The sequence below is a fragment of the Anthonomus grandis genome, chromosome 22 (genome assembly GCF_022605725.1).
Source record: "Anthonomus grandis grandis chromosome 22, icAntGran1.3, whole genome shotgun sequence".
Classification (NCBI taxonomy): domain Eukaryota; kingdom Metazoa; phylum Arthropoda; class Insecta; order Coleoptera; family Curculionidae; genus Anthonomus; species Anthonomus grandis.
The window spans coordinates 37,645,415-37,668,509 of record NC_065567.1 but is presented as its reverse complement, the minus strand read 5'-3'; the positions used below and the strand labels follow the sequence as shown (position 1 = coordinate 37,668,509).

General features: G+C 31.6%; 1 protein-coding gene across 2 annotated transcripts in view; it reads right to left on the bottom strand.

The window, feature by feature from the left end:
- LOC126748208 (dihydropyrimidinase) overlaps nucleotides 1-23,095 on the bottom strand; it is a 67,538-nt gene continuing 44,443 nt past the window's right edge. Inside the window, exons 3-9 of one of the 2 annotated variants that reach the window (XM_050457284.1) lie at nucleotides 20,143-20,307; nucleotides 13,697-13,947; nucleotides 7,743-7,951; nucleotides 6,981-7,317; nucleotides 6,659-6,871; nucleotides 6,469-6,595; nucleotides 1-3,082 (exon numbers count right to left, since the gene is read on the bottom strand). In XM_050457284.1, the coding sequence (XP_050313241.1) occupies nucleotides 3,006-3,082; nucleotides 6,469-6,595; nucleotides 6,659-6,871; nucleotides 6,981-7,317; nucleotides 7,743-7,951; nucleotides 13,697-13,947; nucleotides 20,143-20,307 (1,379 nt within the window). In that variant the 3' untranslated portion in view covers nucleotides 1-3,005. Of the gene's footprint in view, nucleotides 3,083-6,468; nucleotides 6,596-6,658; nucleotides 6,872-6,980; nucleotides 7,318-7,742; nucleotides 7,952-13,007; nucleotides 13,241-13,696; nucleotides 13,948-20,142; nucleotides 20,308-23,095 lie in introns of both variants that reach the window. The other variant, XM_050457283.1, reaches the window with a different exon arrangement.

Here is a 23,095-nt window from a genome sequence, read left to right as displayed (position 1 = left end):
TAAAAGAGAACTGAAATTTATTAAAAAAAAAACCCAAAAAAAACCGCTAAATTTCAATTCGCTGAAATCATCCTAAATTATATTAATATATATATTTGTGCTAAATAAGATAAATACTTGTTCCTAAATATTTTCACATCGAATAAAATTTAAAAACTAGCATATTACTCTCCAATAACAATAGCATTAAGCATTTCATCCTACTGTTAGCTAGTAATTAACAAAACAAAAACAATCTCCCATAATAACTTAAGTCAAAAATATCATTAAAACTATATTAACGCTAGCGTAAATTTTTAGTTTTCGGAAACTGGTGATGTATTATATAAAACCATTAATTAAAAAAATATAAAACGCAACGCTTTATAAATGAAGAAATTTTTTCTAAGATTTCATGCATATACATAATGAAATACATGAAGGTTAAACTGATGTCTAGATTATATTAATATTGCATTGTGTCCACAATGAAAATAAGTAAGGCTATTTAGTCTTTGGTAAATACGACTTTAAGTCTTAATGGTGCTTTTTTAATGCTTAAAACCAGTTTTTAAAGCTTTAAGCTTTTAATTGGTAGTTATTGGGTAGGTTAAAGTCACCTTATAAAACGTGGATTAAATAAATAAATATCAATCAAAGCTGCTATGCACCTTTTAATATCCTCTCAACAAAACTCATTATTATTCGTTTGCAATATAGTTATTGGATAAGATTATAAGCGCTGCGGTAAAATATATTTTCTAATACAGTAAACTTCATTTAATCTTGCATGGCGGCAACTCTACACATCGTATCATCAAGACCAATTGTTATGTGATGCTATTGTTACCATATGGTACAGATTTGGGAACTGCGTTATTAAATGCTTTAATTTTTAATAAATTAAATATACTTAATTGTTTCAATAAAAGTATTCTTTGGTTTTTTAATAATTTTATATAGGAAGAGTTTTAAGTTAAAGTAGTGTTTATACAGAGGAAAGAGAACCCTTCAGTCTGAAAAGAAGTTCTTCAACAAAAATCGCTACTTTTTTAAATTAAAGGATTTATTTTGAATATACTTTTCAGCAAAAAGATCAGAGGGTAAACTAAAATCAGACCTTATGATATTATGTTAAAGATGGTGAAAAGTCGGTTAAACTAGTTAGTTAAACTATATTGTCTGAGAATGTACAGACGGACGAGGTATTGTCTATGCATTTATTAATACCGAATTTTTGTTCATCTGGTAACCAAAACTAACATCTTTTGTGAAAGTCAAAGAATCCTACAGTCTTAAGACATGAAAACCTTTAAAGATGTTATCTTGGTTTCTGCTTTCGGTTAAAGTGGAATAAGTAACTTTACAAAGATCATGCCGTAATGCCTGCAATAGAATATACCAAATTAAAAGAAGTTTACTGTAATTAAATTAAATTTAAACATACAATCACGTCATACACATATATTCTCTATAATTAAAAAAACAACGCATAACAAAAAATGGTACTTTTATTTAATTATTTAAAAATACTGGAAAACTTCAAGAATAATCCCTAGGTATAACGCCATTAGGGATATTTTCGTATTTTTTTATTATCTTAAAATATTCAATATATGTCAATCACGGATCATCCTATGTTGTAGTTTGTAGTAAACATATTTATATTCCTACCAAGTCACCAAAAGGCGTGAAAAGAACTGCACATATCTATGATAAAATTGAATAATTAGATTGGCATTATTGTGAAAATGTATGTAGATATTAAAGCATTATGCAACAACAATAAAGCTATAATATTTAAACACACACATTATAAAATAGACAAAACATATGTAACGAAAGGGAAATATGGGCACTATTAGGTGTCCGAAAAGCCGGCACATGTACCAAATTACTTACAAGAAAATTGCATTAAAGTGTTATTTGTTCAGGTATCTTCGATGAATTGCAAGTTTTGTAATATAATATTACCCATATGTATCCTCAATTTCCTTTTCGTGACAGGCCACGACATAAAAACATTTAAAGCGAAAGTTACATTAGCCAACACAGTAAAAATATTTCTTTATAACTATTTTCAAATCATTATTTGATATATACATTACTTAAAATGTACTATTATGCTAAATACCTAAGGCAGTGTTAATCATTTTGTTTTAGCTGCTATAGGTAAATGACTAGTAAAGGTGTACTATTAGATTAAAACCATGGGTAACAAAAGCTGATAATAGAGATATTGAAAAATATACAACTTAAAAATTGATGTTCATTCAACATAACATATATATTTAATAATTAAAACGTATTACAAAATGCTAAAGAAATAAATAAAATGACAATAAATAAATAAATAACTCTTATAATCAACTAAACATAGGTAGATTATTTTGACAAATTATATAGGTATTATAAGGGTGTATTGTGAAATCAGGATGCAAGGTTTCATACTTTTATTTGGTTTGGAAATATCTGATAATTGTAAAATTCTTCCCCTTTGAGACCTTTGTTATATACGAAATGTAACAGTACTCGAGGCCTATATCTTGAAAAAGTCTTCCTGTACAGTAATGGCAATTAAAGTAATACCTTCCGTACACACAATTAATTAATTGATCCCGTATGTATGATAATTTTTCCAATATTTTATCTATAAGAAATGTAAGCATATGTTTACATTATTTACACAATTTATTATACTTGCCTACTATGAAGATATTCTCTTTGTTGCCATAACTGTATGTAATGTTACAAATCTAATTATAAATAAACTAAAGTAAGTAATTGCTTTGGCATTAAAGTAAAAACATACCTAGGGTTTGTCACAAATTGATTTAAAGTAGGTAGCAACAAAATATTTAACAACAACAGAATATAATCCTAATTTGTTCGTCAGTGTCAAAATATATGCTCACACGCAACAAACATAACTAACTATAATTGTTATAAAATAAAAAAAATAGAAAAAAGAACGAAATATTTGGTGTGACATGATATTCAAATATCATAAGCCTTTGTTCCTCATCTTACCAAAAACCAGACGATTTGCCACCTGGAGGATTTTTTACTCTGATACAAGATTTCCTTTCGAGGTCTAGTTCTTCTGTAAAATAAATATTTACATGGAGTTATATAGGTAATAATAATATTTAGTACATATGCATAAAATATTTTTTTTGGATGGTGTAGATTCGGTTTACAATTTAATGAAAGTGTTTAAAATAAAGTTTATAGATATATTTTCGATATCACTCTGAAATATTACTAGACAAAACGGATGTAGACACAAAAGTTAGTTAAAAACTATTAAGATTTTAATGGAATAATATTTTTATTCATTTTTTAAATCTATATGAACTCTACTAGTGTAGAATATACAATCGCTTAGTTATCGTCTATAGATATGTTATCTAATTTGTTGATTTAATTAAATATTTTTTTTGCTCTATTATGACATGTATAAATAAAATCTAGCCCCTATTATTAAGCGTTAAGTTATACTATTAAAAACAATTAATTAGAAACTTTTAAGATACAAGTTACTATTTAGCATAAAATTCTTCAGATTACAGAAAAAATGGATTAGTTCTCACTTTCTGAAAAAGAGCGATTCATGCGGTGTGTTTAAATATTTGTTGTTTTAATAATAATGTGTTTGTAAATAATATGTATTTTACAATAGCCGGCTTATATACGTCGAGGAGGTCGATGCACTGTTTGAAAGTTCTACAGTAAGAAATGAGTCGAAATGCAATTTATATCAAACAATGTTAAGTTTAAACCTTAAACGTATCGTTAAATAGTTCCAACTTCAATAGGTTGAGACTGCGCTCAAGGGCGTAGGCAGGGAAGCACTTGTCTCTCCCCCTCCTTAGATGAAAAATTCCATTTGCATTGCAACTGATCATCAGCAGTTCAGCGGGAGCAATCATGTGGAAATAAGCTGCCCCAATAGCATTTAAAGTTTTCTTTAATGTTTATTGAAACACCAAAAATCACGAAATTGAGTATTCATAAACTCCAAATTAAGTTTTTACAATTCTGTGTCCAACTGAAAGAACTTACATGGAAATCTATCCTACGGCTCATGAGTATTGTTCAGCTGACGAAAGACTGTCATTATCGCAAGTGTTCGAGAAAAATATTGTTATATTATTCGTAAGCCCCAGCGATGCATATATGGAAATTCTTTGGGCGTAAATGTATTTTAAAATTACTTGAACTGCCAATATTTACATTATTACAAATTGCATTACTGGTCAAAACTGAATTCAGTTCCATGATTATTATATATTGCAAAAAGTATTATATGTTGCAAAATCTAAAAAAATAGAAACCAGAAAAGGGCATGCATGGTAAAATCCTGAACTTGATTGCTCCTGCCACTTGGCGCACCTGTCACGTTGTGAATAATACATAATTCATATTTGTAAAACGTAACGCTTATTCGTGGCAAGCAAAAAGCTAAAGTAACGCATAATTTGGATATTCTTATATGATAATTGATTGGTATGATTATAACATATAATGGTGACTGCCCAATTAATGCAACTTATACTATGCATTGAAAATTTAAATCTGACTTGTAGTAGCAGTTAACATTAATTTATTCGCAGCTGTTAAAAAACGAAAGCCAACTTCCACAAATAATTAACCTGGAAATTCTGTAGATAGTGTATAACAAACTTTTTCTCAACTGCAGCATCTCCATGTTTGAGTAAATTGCGTTGTGAAGTCCATAAATCGTTGTTATGATTTATGGAATTCTCTTAGACGTACAACAACAATGTTAATTTCTGAAAAGACTTTCGCCGAAAAGTTACGATTTTCTTAAGGATAACAAAGATTCGGCAAGAAAATTTAGATTTGAATGGTTAGAATAATTATATTCTCTGATTTTGTCTTTAATATTCGAAGAAACTGTAACTGCTTGCAAGTCATGCAACCAACTAACCTGTTCCTACAGAGTGGATACAAAAAAAGTGAAAGAAATCGAAATATGTTAGAATTTATATCTTTTAATCCATAGTAGTAGATTTTTATTATCTGAGACTACTGTAATACTTTTTTGCTTGTAGATATATTTCATAATCTTTTACACCTCAAAATCAAAGCTGGCAATGAAGATCTTAGAAACCATTTTAAAAAAGAACAGAAAAATGCTACCTATACTTCGCCACAAATAGAAAAAGTGTGTGTGGACAAGTTATCAGAGAAGATATTATTAAAGTTTACGAAAAAGCAACTATGTAGTCTCGGAGGCGAAAGTCGAGACAGCGCACAAGAAACAACTATCAATGGATATTCGATTTTACGATCAAGAAAAAAATGTTACATGAGTATAATTTGTAGGTTTTGTAACACAAAAACCTCTGCAATTAATAGTTATATAATAGAAGCAGAACTGGATTCCTTGGAATTCAAGGGGAAAAGGTATGATGGATGCAAAGGTATGCTAGATCAAGGACAACGATTAATATCAAGCTACGTACTTTCAGTGTGCAAGTTGAATTTAGTTGTTAACGATTTGAATAAAGTTCCGCAAATTCGCAATACTGTAGTGACATTCAAAGAGGTCATCAATTGTTATCGACGTTTCTTCGAACGAAGAAAATATGTTCCTAACATTCCTGCTTTCCGTGAAACAAGATGGACGGAAAAGTACAAGAGTATTGCAATTTTTAAAGATCATTTTGTCGGTATTATCGATGGATTGAAGGTACTATCTACAGAAGGGCACAGTGCCACAAAAACGACCGCCTTCCAGCTGCATTCAGCAGTAACTCCGTACCTTTAACATTATTCTCTTTCTATAATATCAAAATATTCCTCTATTTTACAATCAAAGAAGATAGACTTTCTTGGTTGCACAAAACAAATTCATAAAATGATTAAATTGACAAAAGAATAAATCGAAGTGAAGAATTTTTGACCGATTCTAAGGTACTTGCAGAATAGTTAGGATTGCAAGAACATCGCTCGAATAATTATACATATGATGACGTCCAAGTTTGGAACAGGTCGGTTCTAATCCCTTATTTAGGTTCCACCATAGCTTCCCGAGAAATAAGGTTTCGCCGAAAAGAATTTGCCAGAAAATTCTTGATCTCACTTACATCCAGCTTACATGTTGAAAATGGAGATTCAAGACCTTATAGATCTTTCTAAAAATTTTATGAAGTTTTATGGCATTAAAAGCTTAACAGGTGAGGTTGAATTGTGGAATCACATTGAACATACAAAGATTCGTTGTCACATGACTTCTAAAATAGTCTTAAAGTAATTAACAACCACAACGTAAGAAGAAAGTGTGATCAATCAGCAAGTCATTTTCACATCAAAAAGGGTGAAACGTTATCTGCACATATATATACAAGATATTAAATAAGATTCAAATTTGAGGCAATAAATAAAATGGTTAAAAAAAAAATTTATGCACGTGTTGTTTTCAAAATTCAAATAAAAAAGGGAAGAAAACTTTTTATTTACCACTAATGGAAAATGTTGAGTCTTGTATATTTCTTTGCCCTTCAGGCCTAGGTCCTTTTCCTCCAGGAGAGCTTACTGTAGACTCTGGCAGAGTAGGTGTTAAACAGGTTTTTTCTTCTAACTGGATCTATATAAAATATAATATTACACTCTTACAAGTTTCCGAGCAATTGACATAAATAAAGCCTACCTTTTCAAGCTCTCTTATATCTTTAATTTCCTCGTCAACATTGATATTCTTTATGCGTATTAAGTCGAGTTTTTCCGGATCGTAGACAAATGGTGGAAACACTGGCGTTTCGATAAATCTTCCAAATCCTTGCACAGCTCTCAGTTGGCCTTCATCTACGATAACTCGCCCATTAACGATTACGTATTCTGGTACACCATGGCAAACCATGCCCTTAAAGCAATAAAAATAACTATTACAACTGTTTGAAGCCCTTTTCACTTAGAAACTGCTCATTAGGAGTTTTTTTAACCAATTTATGGTAGCTTTATTTTAAACCAACCTCAAAAATATTAAAGTCCACAGCTTGGTGATGTGTTTTGGCTGATATGGTTCTTGTGGCATTTGGATTCCAAATAACAATATCAGCATCAGACCCTACATCAATGCAGCCTTTTCTCGGATATAAGTTAAATATCTTAGCAGCATTTGTACTGGTTATAGCTACAAACCGACAAGGATCTATAATTCCAGCATGTACTCCCTTCTCCCATACAACTGACAATCGGTCTTCAACGCCGTTAACTCCATTGGGGATTTTGGTGAAATTATCTTTTCCCAGTTCCTTTTGTGCTTTGTTAAAAGTGCAATTATCGCTACCTACCACTTGAAGAACGTCTCTACAATTTTAAAGCAATGTTTTTCTTAGATTTATTGTTGAAAGAAAAGAAAACAAACAATTATATTAGTGCACGTTAATAGTTGTTAAGTGAGCAGAATAAAAAGCAACAAATTATTAAAGTTATATCATATAAATAGTCTTTTTATGCATCTTAGTTTATTTCATTATGACAATATCGTTAAGGTTTTAGTAGCCGATAAAATACTAAAAAACATCAGCATGCGAAGTTTATTTAACAATGGTACAGCTTTTAGATTTTCCAATAATATCGAACATGTTCTATAAGAAATTAGTGAAAATTAGAATAATCTCGTCAAATTTTGTTGTAGGTATAGAAAAACTATAGTAAATAGAAAAAAAAAATATACCTTTATAATTTGCTACTTTTACAAGCCCCTTTCAGATGTTAGTAAGCAAACTTACGAAGACAAAAACTGCAAAAGCTCAGTAGACTTAGAGTTAGATCTTATGGGTGGTGACGTAACCAATTTTACGTCACGCGCAGTATTATTAGCCCCAATGGATGATGCCTCGACTTCCCCAAAGAGCCTTTGCCCTTCGGACTGTTTATTACTTATTATGTTTCCTGATAAGTCCGAAGTTACTCGTACAAAATAGATGGGGATGTTAACCTAAGCGACATAAAAAAACCCATTATCAAAGCCAAATGACAAATGCAAGCAGCCACCTTAAATGAAGAGTAGAGAAGCAAAAAGGTGATTGTCCAAAAAATCCGATATTTAAACGATGACTATTTTATTCGCTTCATTTATTATAAACGCGTAACATCGTTTTATTCATCATCTGCTGAATACAAATATTGGGCATTCATAATTTTTGCCTAAATACCCTTCAAATAATTTCCTAAGCTTTCTGTAAAAACATACATTTTGCTTTAGAATTTGTTGAAATACTGATGTGTGATCACTTTTACAATTCTATTTTTCCACGACCAATATACCTATACTTTACACACTACATATTAAGAAATGATCTTTGATAAAAACCTGATTTTCTATAAAAATGTAACTAAAAATGCACTTGAACCACATAATGGCGGTTGGAGGTCAAATACGCCAGGAAATTAGATATATTACTCCAGATGTCATTGACAACGTTTGAATTTTTCTTTTAAATCGCCTTGGTTATTGTCAGATTGTTAACGGTGCTCAATTCGAGCATTTAATTTTGATAGGTATTTTTTAAATTTTACATGTTATAATAATTTTTCGTCATATCTTTTTTTTTTGAGTCACCCTATATAGTTAATTTCCACTTAGAAAAACCCTAAACTCAATATTAAAATCGACGGGTTCAGGCATTTTTTTCAGAAACGGCCATTTCATTTTTATTGAATTTATCCGCTACTTTACGGATGCACTGTATTTTTTCTAATTCTTTCTTATCCTATTCATAAAGTATGTCGTATTACTAATATATTATTGACTCAGCTAATTCATACTATGGGCCAACATATAATAATTACAGAAGTATTTATATCCCGCCAGATATAGCTACGATTTTTAATCATTTGTAAACTAAGTAATTTGCCTTAAAGTTCTATGTGATAAACAACATGATTTTTGTTTGAGTAAATCGATTTCCACTAAACCTTTAGAATTTTTTAATTCGATCTACTATTTTAAAGCTTTTAACAATTCCAATTGCAAAGTCAATCAAACTCCTAATTAATAATTGAAAACTTATAGGATTTACAGGTTCCTACTAATTTACCAATGATATCAGTTGTATTATTAACCATGAATATCTTCTTCTTGTAGAACAGTTACATCTGTTTATTGGAACATTTCAGTCAAAGTTTCTTTTTTATCATTTATTGCCTAATGAACACTTTGTTTTAATTGGTGGTAAGACATATACGCGATCTGATTTCTCGCCACAGTAAGAACTTCTCACATGTCTTTAGAAGTTATATTCTTATGTTCGATCATGTTTAGAAAATGCCTCTATTGTCTAACGATTTTACAGGTAGTTTCGTTAGACTACTTTGGTTTAACTTAAAAAAAACTTATTTACTTTTTTTTAAATTATTTATTTAATTCATAATTCAAAAATGCTTATCTGACGATCCTAGTGAATTCAATATTGTGTGTATAAGATATATGTATGTAGTTAACAAAGATCATGTTTAGTTTATAACGATTTTGTTAGATAATGAAACATGCACTTCATTTCTTCCTATTTAGGATTATATCACGCCTTTGAAAATTTAGGACTAGTTTATATACAAAATTCGTAATCACCCAAAGTCAAGACATATTATAGTATATAAGCAAAGCATATGGAGACTATTATTACTCGGCACATAATAACAAAAATACGTACTTAAAACCATCAATCCTCTACATAAGCTTCAAGCGAAATCGGTTAGGGAGATGCTGTTACAAATTCAACACACTGACATACACAATCGAATGTAAAGGCTGTATATTATGAATGAGAACACATACATGTTTCTTGGTTTCTCTATATTTTTACCATACAATAAGTGAAATATATTTCACAAGTTTTAAAAAATTTCATGTTTTATGTCACAGTTGGGTGTTATATTATAGAGACTGCGAAAACGCTTTCGATAAAGTTATCGTAGGTTACTTTTAAATCACCTTGCTGCTATTGGAATATCTCTCTCGATCTATCTTTTTCTCCATTTGTCTGATTGGACACTGATGATAAAAGTTGGAAAACATCTACTTTAAATAAATATAATAACCCACCTCAGAAGTGCCTCAAAACTGCAACTTAGGGCCACATTTATTTAGAATATTTATTCACTCCAATTGCCTCTTCAAATCATTAGGACTTCTTATTGTGGATGACTAAATTTTTAAGGTAGTTTTAGAATAAAAAAATTGTATTTAATTACAAAGTGACTTTAATTACGAAGCAATATTTGTGATAGGTTTCAAAAGATTAAAAGTATATAAATGCTGCAAATTTTTTACTTTATAAGCATAGGTTCCCTTAAGAAACTATTTGTTATAACATTAGATGTCAGCTAGTTGGGCTGCAAACTTTGGAAATTACAAGAAATAATGCCAGAATCTATTTTTTGTTTAAATTATTTAACGGTAAAATAGATAGTTCTTCTCTTTTAAATAGGATATTATTAAAAGTCCCAATAGGGTTACACGTCAAAGGATCCTTTTCTATGAACGATCTCACCGTACCAATTATGGATTTAGAGGGGTACTAATAATTATTAATAACAGACCAACTAATAAAATTGTATAATACGCACTATAGTTCGTATGATCTATTTACGGGAGAGTCTTATATAAGAGGAACAGGGGGATAAGTTAGATAATATATGTAGTTACTTTATTTTCTTTCTTTTTTGTTTCATTTTTGTATGTTGATTTATAAGCTTATTGCATATTATTTGTGTTTCTTTTTTAACATTTACATGTTAAAAAAAACACACAAATTACATGTTACCTGTTAAGGTGTTTGTAATTGAATATATAAATAATAAATAAATAAATGTAAATCAGTGAAGCATTATAACATTTTTACGAAAAGACGAGTAGAGAAGAGAATTTAATTGAAGTATTGAGGGCACTGCACTAAATTGTGTTAGTGAAGTCAATGATTAACCTTATGGCTTCGCGAAACTTTTCATAAGTTTCCAAGATACCTTTTCTTTAGACAAAATAATATTTACACATTTATGGTCTCATACAGAAGTATGTTGGATAATTGTAGTATTAAGACTTTATTAGACCGAAAAACCAACAGCCCGAGTTATTTATTCACCAAATCCCTAAACTATATAAAATATAAAGACTGTGACTTTGTTGGGGAATCGATCATTAAACATAGCGAGGTGCTTAAAGGCAAAATATGACAACGCGCACGCATGCATTTCGTGCGGTCCGCTAACTTGTCTGCTACGTTGTTGTTTTTCAGTACGAAGTTGGTAAGCCTTTGACTTTGATCGGGGAGTTTTTCATGCATTTCAGGCATTTCTAAAATATGTTTCATGCAAGTTTTACATATATCAGTGTACATCCCGCATAGAATCGTAATCTCAAAAATGTTTATTAGGCTGTGTAATGATTAATGAAAATTAAAGCGTTATTTTAATAAAAATAAAATAGAAAACCCTGATAAAAGCAGAAACAGTTAAACACTAAACACAAACTCAAAAATAAACTTGAAAAAAATAATTTTTTTAAATAAATGGCTTTGGCGGACCTAAACAATAAGTTAACCGATCAAAAAAAAGAGTTTCTGGAATTGGCACATTTAAAGATTTTCTCTTGCAACTCCTCTAAATTTGTTGGGCTACTAGATTGGCGTTTGTAAATGGTCTTCTTAAGATAACCCCAAAGTTATTTGTAGATAAATCTTGAGATCTAGGTTATTTAAGATTGCCAGTTCCTCAAATAAGACGGTCAGGAAAAGTATTTGTTAAAAGTTATTTTACCATAACCGCATTATGAGCAGGACAGCCGCCTTATTGAAAATAGACTAATGCCAGTTCCAAATCAGGGGGGATTTAAATGGCAGGAAGAACTTGGTTTTGCAGCAACTCAAGGTATTTTCAGGCGTTTAAAGTATCATCAATACAAAATTATCCTATAATATAGTCGCCCAAAATACCAGCTCAAACATTCAATTTTTGAGAACTAAGTACGGAATTGAAAACTTCTGTGCTTATTTGCCCGAAAGCAACATTGAACAACGGAAGGATCGTGCTTCCGATGTAATGAAAAAGAAGATTCATCTGAACATAGAATATTTCGTAAAAAAATTTCTTTTTCATTTCCTTTTTCACAAAATTCCATTCTTCGCCAATGGTCTTCGGGACCTGATACCTCCTGAGTTTTGGAATATTTGAAACATTTATACCTATGCTTTTTTCCAAATACTGGTTAACAGTTTTAGCCATACCCAGTTCCTCTCAAAAACTTCTACTTGATCGTGTTGAATCCACTTCTAGGGCACTACAAATCATTTCGTCCAGTCCCGAACTCTTTCGATAGGAGGCTCTTGCACTTTAGTATGGCATTTATGACAATCTTGGACAAAAGGGTGCCTTAAATTTCGAAACCGCATTCAACATTGTTTTTTCTCAAGGAATCGGTCTATTTTCACATGTAATTGAAAACAAATCCCTATATTGTACTGCCGAATTGCATGCATAAAACCGTTTAATAATGTGAACTTTTTTGGAAGGAGTATAAACAGCTCTAATAAGTTGAGAAAAAAATAATAGCGCTTTAAAATTCAAGAGTTACACGAGTTCATTCTCGAGAGAAAGCCGGTGTTGCCTTGTTTAATTATTATTTTGTACAATGAGTAATCTTCAATTCCCCAACAAATCTAAGAATCCTAAATTTCGATACTTTTCATGTGGGTCCAACTTTATTAGCAAATGTAGAAATGAACTATTTGTAGTCGTATTATGGCTTAGGATAGATTCAGCTCATTTTTTAAAAAATATTTGTCTTATCTCTCAACTATAACATTTTACGATTAGTATTTCTTTTTTTATGTTGTTTTCTCTATGTATTCGATGTACTTACTGCATACCTTTGGTGTTTTTTATGAGAACAATATATAAATAAATATGAAAAAAGTTACATTACTCTATTAATATGGTCAAAAATATATAGAAAGCAAGTGTTGTGCTGACGATTTATCTAATATTATAGGACTTACTGTGCTAAAGAATTCAATAATGCAAGAGGGGTGGTGGGATCAGATCTAAGAGGCGGACTAAGAATATGACCAGCGGCATGCTGAAAACACTGGTGCTTACACTGGCTACCGTCTTTGCAAATACTGGCTACTAAAGTTTCGCCGTATACTAGTGTGCCACTATCACGTGCAGCGGCCAAAGCCTGTGCTGCTTGCTTACTCATAACATGCACTACATACAGTGGGCAATCTACCTATAAAAAATGAAATTACAAAAAAACATTTTTAAATCTGATACATTAAATGCAAAAGTATTGCATGGTATTTGGAGTGTTAATTGGCCGTATAAATTAGACGAAAAATAATAGTGTTATGTCAATTGTGCTGTACTAGTTCTATTTAACTGAGTATGATGTTCAATTCAATTTCAAAAACTATCCACCTCGAATATTCCAAAATCTGAAATTAAAAAATTTCTAAAGCGAGTAAAAATTAGATTCGGAAAGTTTTTAAATGAACACACGATATTTTAAATGTATCCTAATTGGCTTTAATTTGTTAAAAAAAAAACATATTTCTCTTATTTATTTAAAAATGCATTTTCTGAAAAATTTATGTCAATCTTTAAGTTCTTTAAAACAGGTATAAGTAACAGAAAATGTAACTATTAATATACAAAAAATGACCCAACAACCGATAATAAAACATACCTGTTTTGCGATAACACAAGCTCTATTAACAGCCTCAGCTTCTACTTCTTCTGGTCTAGACAGTTCATGCCCTTCTGGTCCCAAAATACCCTTAGCTAAAAGTTTTTCCACATTCTTAGCTATAATTGAGCCGTTTTCAGCGTGTACTTGAGCTACAGCACCTAATTTTTGGCATTGATCGAAAGCACTATAGAGTTCTGCGTCATTTAGCATAAAGTTGTAGGCCATGAACATTTTAAAAGAGTTTAAACCTAAAAAATATAATAAATGAATGTTGAAAAAATGGTTATAATTTATTATATAGCGTATAAAATAGAGGTGGACATAGACGATAAATAAACAATTTAGTTGTTTAAAAGAACTTTTAACAGCCTTTCTTAAGATAAAATATTATTAATAAATACAGAACTACCAAGAATGACAGAAATTATCACCAGACTGAGATCTGCAGTCTTGTGGATTATCGATAAAGCGAGTTGTCGACAGGTACTTGAAAAAACGACATTTTCAAAAAAACGCACAATCGCAATAAATACATTTTCTGATACCAATTACTACTATTACTAATTAAATTAAGAAAATAGCGACATTTTAAAGCATTTTTTACGCATTTGGTGTTATTAGCCGAGATTATAAATGATGCTAAACTCTAAGCAGCACTAAAGACAGGTTATCGTTCTATAGGGAGAATCTGAGGGAGAATCTATGCGGGAGACTTCTATTGCATGGGTAAATTGCAAATTAAAGAGGAATTGCCGTTTAAGGAGATAATAAAAAGTCCAAGAGACGCCACGTTGGGTGAGACGATGAGTATTCCGCATAATCGTTTTTTGCAGATAGGAATTGAGTTCAATGACATCTGTTGTAAAACTGACTTGGGACATCTCTTTTGGATCTAATTGGATCAAAATTAACCTTATCCTATTATCAATAAACGTAAGTTTCATGTGAAAAAAACAATTTATCAGATATACATTATTATTATGAAATAACCTAATTTTATTTATTTGTTCTTTTTCAATTACATATATACACAGGACTAACATGACTTAAAATATTGAATAAAATAAAAAGATAGCAAGAACCAAAATTTAATGGGAAGCAATCACAATAAGATGAAATGAAATAATGTTTATATGTTTATATTTTAGGAAGTTGTTACAGGTCAAAATTGCTTATTCAGTGTTTTATTCAAGACAGGTTATGTTCATTCAATGTTTAATTTTGTCAGTGGACTGAGTAGTGAATCAATAAGTAGTTCCAGTTGTGCAGTTCTTTCACAGCGTTTCACAGTTTTTTTTACCTTAATTTGGTTTCTAAGCTTCGAGTGTAGATTGTTTTGCTTCGATTTAAATGTACTATTAGTCTATCCATTGTTGTCTAATTGAGGGTTGTGGGAGCTGTGGGGAGAAATTTGGATCCTTTTGAATGCAGAGGTTTAGCACTGCGTTTTTTTTTTTAATTTTTAGAGCTATTTTTGTGTGGGATAACTGTGTGACCTAGCCATTTCTAGTGAGTGCTGATTTTATTGTGATGATGCTGTTACAAACTTGGTGGTTCGTTTATGTGGCATTTTGAGCATTGTTTGTTTTTGTATTATGGCAATTTCACATGTTTCAAAACTTTTACTACTAAGTTCCTCTACCATCAGCAAAAATGAATTTGCAACACATAAGCAACCCGTTTTTTACCCTCTGGTATAGAAGCATCACTGTATTGTACTTTTTGAATTTTCACCTTATTTGAAGTAGTGAATTACCTTTTTCTAATTGTACGAGATAAGCCTACAGCTCTGTATTAGTGTAGCACTTGTAGCTGTGTTTCTGGATTAGTTACCAGGAAATGTTATTAATACTGCTGTTGCCATCTTAAGTTTGGTATCTTTGGAAGTCTGGAGGATGTGTTTGCATGATGTCGCCAAGTAGCCTTAACATAAGTCTATATTTGACTACGAAAATATCTTATTATAATTGCCGTCAACGATAATCTATTTTCTGTGATAGGAGCCCGCAATAATGGGTAATTAGGCGCCTTAGACAGGACGAAAATGGTTTTTTAATGAAATTTCTCATGCAAATTTAAATCTTTTAATATTATGTTTTTTTCTTGATAAGACATTTTATTTTTAGGATTTACTTTTCTTGAACTGTTTATTATTTTCTTGCTCAAATTGATTTTTTTTTTGAAGATAGACTTATGAGCAGACTGACACTTACAGTAGTGGCCAAAATTATAGCAACAAATCTGAATTTTACTAATATTTAATAATAACTATTATATGTATGTTTTAATCGTAAAAGTACGCCACTGGTTTAGATGGCCTCTTAATATTTAAACAAAATTTCTCATTCAAATAAAAAAAAGCCTACCTGTTTTTTTGCCGACAATAAATATTTGTAATTGCAAATATTGAAATGCTGGAGAACTTTTCGAAGCTCTTTAGGATACTTGGTTGTCAATCGATCATGATGTTATAAACAAACTTATTTTATCCATGCCAAAAAGATGCATTGCTGTTATAAGGGTTAAAGGGTACTATACTAAATACTGAAGAATATTATTGTATTGTAATCTTATTTTGACTTTGGAGAATAAATAAATTGATTTCTCTAAAATGTGTTGCTATAATTTTGTCCAACCCGTTTCCTAAAAAAAATTCCCATTTTTTATTTCTTTTATAAAGTAACAAAAAAATAAACATAAATAAAAAGCTTTGTAAAAAATATATCATAATATATACCAGTTTTTTTTCTAATCTACCACATCATACGAGTATAATTTGAAGGAAAAATGTACTTGTTGCTATAATTATGGCCACCACTGTAAATGATTAAAGTTCTAATTTATAGGAACGTCATCTTTTACGGGATGTATTTTTTTACATCATTCATTTATTTTCTGTAAAATGCCTTTCCCAAATATTCTTGATTTTTTTACCAAAAATTTTCCAATTTTAAATAGAATACCCGGTATATTTTTACATATTTCCATAAAAAATTATATTCTCAAAACACTTTTTGACAGCGTTTGAGCAAAGTAAGTAAAAAAATATTTTCTAAATAAGTATTACAAAAATCTACGGTGGTTTTTCCTATTACGGTGCCATTAGATAAACTGATTAAATGGCAAAAATACATGTTTACCCTTTTTTTAAATTCGTGCAGAGCACATAACTTATTTATTACACCCTATTTCATTTTTTTTTAGTTCGACGTTTTCAAAAATTACAATTTGTAAAAACATATGGGATATCCTGATTAAAATTTAAAAAATAAGGCAATATCCTATATAAGAAACCTTCGGCATATATCGTATCGGCAACTAAGACAGTAATTCGTCGGGTCCAAGTCCAGTGGAAGCCATAAATGCTATTTTCTATCAAAATAAACAAACTCAGCATACAATTGCCAAGCATTTCCATTACTTCAATCTGACAATTCCGCATGTGTAGCTTTCCACTTTTTCGATAAAAGAAAATGTAATAACTTACTAACAATAATGTTTTAGAAAAAAAGGTTAATAATGAAGGAACATGAATTTGACATTTTGTTTTTAAGATTAAATAAATGTTGACTAGACAATGTATTTGAAGAATTGACAAATACACGTTAATATGTTGTATTTTCCTGAAAAGTTAGTAGGGGAAGTCTTTTAATTTTTTTACGTAACCATTTTTTTCTTTCAGAAAATGAAGACCAATACCCGTTTACGCAACAATGATACATAACATAAGATTCTTTATTGGATGTCAAAAAATGCGCAATTACTATCTCTTAAAACACATAAAATCACATACATCAATACAACGAAGCATTTGCGGGCCGGGCAAACTGTTATTTTTTAATCACTCCTTGATGTTTCTCACACTTACATACAGGGTGTTTCAGAACTATGGGATCAAACTCCTAGGTACAACAGTAGAATCCATTTGAGTATAGGAACCCATGTCCGGAAATGTGTCACTACGACACTACGGCCCTAAAACGCGTTTAAATTTAGAAAAAAATATTAATTTCCTAAATAGGATCTGATGCCTTTTGTATATGATACCATCACAACAATTGTTCAAAATGTCTTCCTCCAACCTCAATACACCGATTTAAACGCCGCACATGATTTCGGCGGACTACACTAAAAATTTGATCCTCGTTTTGAATTATTTCAAATGCTGCTGTTATTCGTCCAATTAAGTCTAGCTCTGATTCTACTGGAGTTTCGTAGACTAAAGACTTTACATGTCCCCCCAAGAAATAATTGAGCGACGTTAAATCGGGTGACCTAGGAGGCCAAGAAACTGCTCCACCTCTGGCAATCCAACGGTGCCCAAATCGCTGAGCCAAATACTCGCGTTACTTGTATACAGCAAAGTGAGCCGGCGCTCCATCATGCTGAAACCACATTTGCTGTCTAACGTTTAGTGGAACATTTTCAAGGAGTTGTGGGAGAACTTCCTCAAAGAAACGTAGATAAATAGGTCCTGTTAACCGTTCCGGTAGAAGGTATGGCCCAATTAAATAATCAGCAACAATGCCTGCCCATACGTTGACAGAACAACGATTCTGATGTTTTCTTGGTAAAATTGCATAAGGATTTTCTTCGTCCCAAAGATGGCTATTCTTACTATTAAAAATACCGTCTCTTGTGAAAGAGGCTTCATCGGTCCACAAAACATATCGTAAAAAATTTGGTTGTGCAATGATGTGATCCAGAAGCCATCGACAAAATTGAACTCTAGGATGATAATCGACTGCAGTCATACCTTGAACTTTCTGGAAGTGGTAAGGATGAAGTTGTTGCTCGTGTAGTATCCGCCAGACAGAAGCGTTACTCGTATTCACATTCTTAGCGACGTCACGTGTGCTATTTGATGGTTCATCGGCAACTCGCTAAAGCACCTCTTCTTCAAATTCGACCGTTCTTACGGCTCGAGCAACACCAGTATCATGCATCTTGGTCTTAAACATGCCTGTCTCAGCGAGCCGCCGATGAACCGCAATAAACTTTTTGTATCCAGGATGCTGTCGTTCGGGATAACGCGGGATGTCGTTCGCGATGCTGCTCGTGCATTGCAGTTGTTGCTCCGTATGCCAAATGCATATCCGCCAATTCTTGATTGGTAAAGTTTTCCATTAGCAATAAATGTTTAAAAATTGTAAGCTATAAAATTTTTAAACATGACATTGAGAATTGACATAGATAAGCGTTGATTTTAACCAATTGTTGTTATGGTATCATGTACAAAAGGTAAAAATAAATGCAGCAGATCCTATATATTTAGGTAATTAATGTTTTTTATAAATTTTAACGCGTCTTAGGGCCGTAGTGGCGTAGTGACGCATTTCCGGACATGGGTTCCTATACTCAAATGAATTCTTTTGTTGCACTCAACAAACCCCAGAAGTTTGATCCTATAGTTCTGAAACACCCTGTATTTACTAAAAACCCCCTGTGTTAGAAACAGATACAATCTTTTTTTTTATTGAAAAATATTATATGAATAAAAAAGCTGCTAGTTTGTGTTATGTTCATTCTATTAAACAGAATATGCCATATTATGCTTATTCTGGTTCTATTCAAATTAATGTTTTATATTTGATTTTGCACATAATAATGCCCTTTTCTCTTGGATACAAAATACTCCAAATTAGCGCAGGCGCCATGTAGTAGACAGTTCATCTTGCTTTAAATTAACGCCTTAAGACGACACTCTGTATAAAAATAAAATAAAAAAGTTACAGGGAAAGAAGAAAGAAATATCTGCCTTCTTCTAGCACATATGATAAATTTATTATATTGATTGGTAAGAAATCATAAATTTAATACTTAGATATATGGCTCACGAAACTGTTTTATATCTTTCCGACTTTATTACTCAACTTTGTGAATGATATTCTAGATGGCATGTTACAAGAGAAGAATAAAGTCTTGTGGTAGTTTAAATATTGTGCTATTACTGTGATGGCTAGAAAATTAATGAATTCAGTTCAAATATCGAATAAAAATATTCAGCAAAGGCATCAGGTAGCGATATCCCCGTGATCACGTCGTAATATTTTATTAATAAAGAACATTTCCTTTGGCAGACTATAACTGTTCATTTTTCCACTCACAAATAACCAGAAATAATTCTTTTATAATTAAGTTGAATGACTTTGAAATGTTTGAATTCAAGTTAAGTTTGATATTTAATTTCACGCTTTAATACTGCGTAGCCGTCATGAGCTGAAATACATATTTTGCCTTTCGATTTCAAATTCGTGCAGTTGATTTTTTTTCTTCTAAAACAGTGGTGACGAAGACAGATAAAATATTATGTATATTTAAATATAGCATCATCTCAGCAACTGTCATATTCGTGTAGACAAGATTTCAACTCAGCTAACGTTATTACAACATCCATCCAATTACAATAATTTATTTTGTAAATATTAAAAAAAAATCCTTACCATGTTCTTTACATAGTATCTCCATTTCTCTTTTAACTTGATCAGACCAATGAGGTAAACACATGTGCAGAGCGTAGTCACAGCAAACTTTGTCATCAGCCTTTTGACGATAGCTATAAAAACAGTCTAATATTGACTCTCCTGGTTTGGGAAACGCGAAGTCGACTGAAAAAAAAATCAAATTATAATTTAATAGTTAAAAGAAATATGCCATTGTCAAAAATTTGACAGCTGTCGTAGTTTTTAATCTACAAAGCGATTTTTAAAATTTTGGATTCTGGGAACCCCTTTTATCTCCGTTGTTATTTAAATATTAAAAAAGTAAAAATTGATAGGGAGTTTGATAGGGGTTTTTCAGTAGAATACGATTATGTTATCTGTTTTATTGTAATGATTTAGAAATTTCAGATAAAAAATAAACTTATGGTTTTTTAAATGGAACAGCCTTTATATTTTAAAAAATTTTTCCTTTTTAAAAATATATAACACTATGCACTTGTTTTAAAAAATAACCCCAAGTGGCGAGTAATATTAGCATTATATCCTGGTGCGCCATCTTGTTGAAAATATATATTGTTATTATAACGCTCAACACGCACCTTCCTTGTCGTTAACGTTCAAGAGTAATATGAGGATTTTCTTTGCATGCTATTATGCCTATTAAAGATTCCATCTGATGAAAAATAGGCTTCACCGCTTCATTCTACAAATCGGCAAAAGTTAACGTTCAATTGTGTCTGAGCAATATACCAATAAAGAAATACGTAAATATAAGTAACATTGACATAATTTTGAGTAATCTAAGGTCAAAGTTAATGGCTAATAGTAAAATCCTAGTAAAAGTAAATCCAAGAATGGTTACGTATATCTATTTAAAAAATTCTAATGTTTTCTGGACTTATATATCCGGGTTTTAAAAATATTGTATTTTTCTAAAAAACTTAGTTTTTCTCACTTGTACCATTTTGCCATACATGATGATTTGGGGTAAAAGAAGTATAAGTGACATAGAAGATACTTTATTTAAACATTCTGAAACAAAGAAGTGAAAAAAAAAGTATAATGAATACAGTTTGTCTTATCTAATCTTCATCAGATTCTAAAATAATTCTGTCACTTTCATCTACTATATCTTCGTCGCTGTCACGTCGCTCTTCTGTACTGCCAGCACCTGCTTTGGTTTTCTTTTTAGGTACCGTTTCTTGCCTGCTCCGTTTTTGACTTTTTGAATCTTCATGTGCCAAATTCTTGTAAAAATTGTGGTATACCGGAGCTACAAACTGCAACAGCTCTTGAAGATTTTGCCATTTAAGAAATTTTATTTTTGGTGCCTCATTATACAAGGGGCAAAGTTTTTGTGCCGATGGTCTTCCTTTGCTTCTTAGGGCCCAATCTGCTTCATAAAATTCAATTATTGCACTTAGAGTGTCTTTAAATTTCATTGTAAATGGTTGATCTTTTTCAAGTGTAATTTGTCTCCAGGCAATCTTCCTTTTTTCTTTGTCATTGCGAACGATGGTAGTTATACCTTCAGGCTCTGAAAAGCAGAGAAAGTCAGCCGATGTCATTTGTGTTACAGAGAATTTCTTGCAACTCTCTTTAATGGCTTTATTCCATTCAGTAGGTACATATACGTACTGAACGTGGCGCTTGTGCTTCTTAATTAATGCAAAGTCTTCATCGCACTCCATATAAGTGTGCCCCGGCTCTAAGAATTTATGGTCCACAGATTGTATATCAAAATTTTGAACAACGTACATCCAAAATTTTAATACATTCTTATTCTTATTTTGGCCTCCGCAGGAGTCACTGAAGGCTATAATATTTTTTGCCGTCTTTGGCAGTTGCTTAACAAACTTCAATAAACAAGACGCAACCTCGGAAGATCCTCTACAAGCGATGCTTTCGTCCCATGTATACATAAAAGCCTTATTACTGCCAAGGTCGTGGACAGCAAAATTGTAAGTCCATAGAGTTCTTAGGTAATATACATTATTCGTCGTTAAACGAGTAGTTGGTAGTGTTTTTTGAAGGTCGAAGCGAATGGTCACAGTTTTACCTGCAAACTCTTGAGCAAGCTTCTTCGCCCGTCTTCTTTCTTCCTGTGCATTCTCTGCTTTCCGTTGATGAACGTCTTTTTCTATTTTTACCTTCCTTCTCTGTTCCTCATCTCCAGATTTCAGTAAAATATCAAAACTGTCGCATTTATTTCATGTATCAGTGTGCGGTTGATGAAATGAGAGATTAAATTCCGTGTTAAAAATCTCACGATAAAGCCACTCTTTAACAGGGCGTTTCTCTTGTTCTTCACAAAACTGCAAATAGCATTTGTACATTTTTTTGACATTTAGGTAAGAAGGCAGATATTTTTTATTGGGGTTATCCTTTCTACAATAGTGACTTGTATATCTTGGAAATCGGTTAATATGATCTTTGACCAGATCGCGGTCTTCGTCTAAAATTCTACTAGGATTTGGCGCCTTGCCTCTTCCATCAAGTATGACAAACCCGACATCTGTCTTTTTGTTAACAACTCGTGAGTATCTTCCGTTTCTTATTTTTAACGTTTTTAAAAAGAAATCCTTGCAAATCCTTTGATTCTTCAAGGTCACACTAACAGATTTCAACTTATGGGATATTGCATTAGTTTTCTTTCTCAGGGGAGTTTCAATTTTAATGTAAGACGAGATAAATGCAGTCTGTAAATCCCAATTACCCAGTTCCCAAAAACCGTCAAAAATTCGCCGTGCGTCTACTTCAGAGATGTTATTACACTTGTATCGACAATCGTGGACAAAGTAAGTAAAATTTGTAGCACCTTTGGGCTGATTCCGATGTCCCACGTATGCTTTGCCGCTATTCCGCAACTTTTTTCGCACTTGCTTCTTATGGCCTTCTAACTCTCTTCTTTCCTTTATTTTTTATACCTTCAATAGTTGGACTGTTTGTGTGG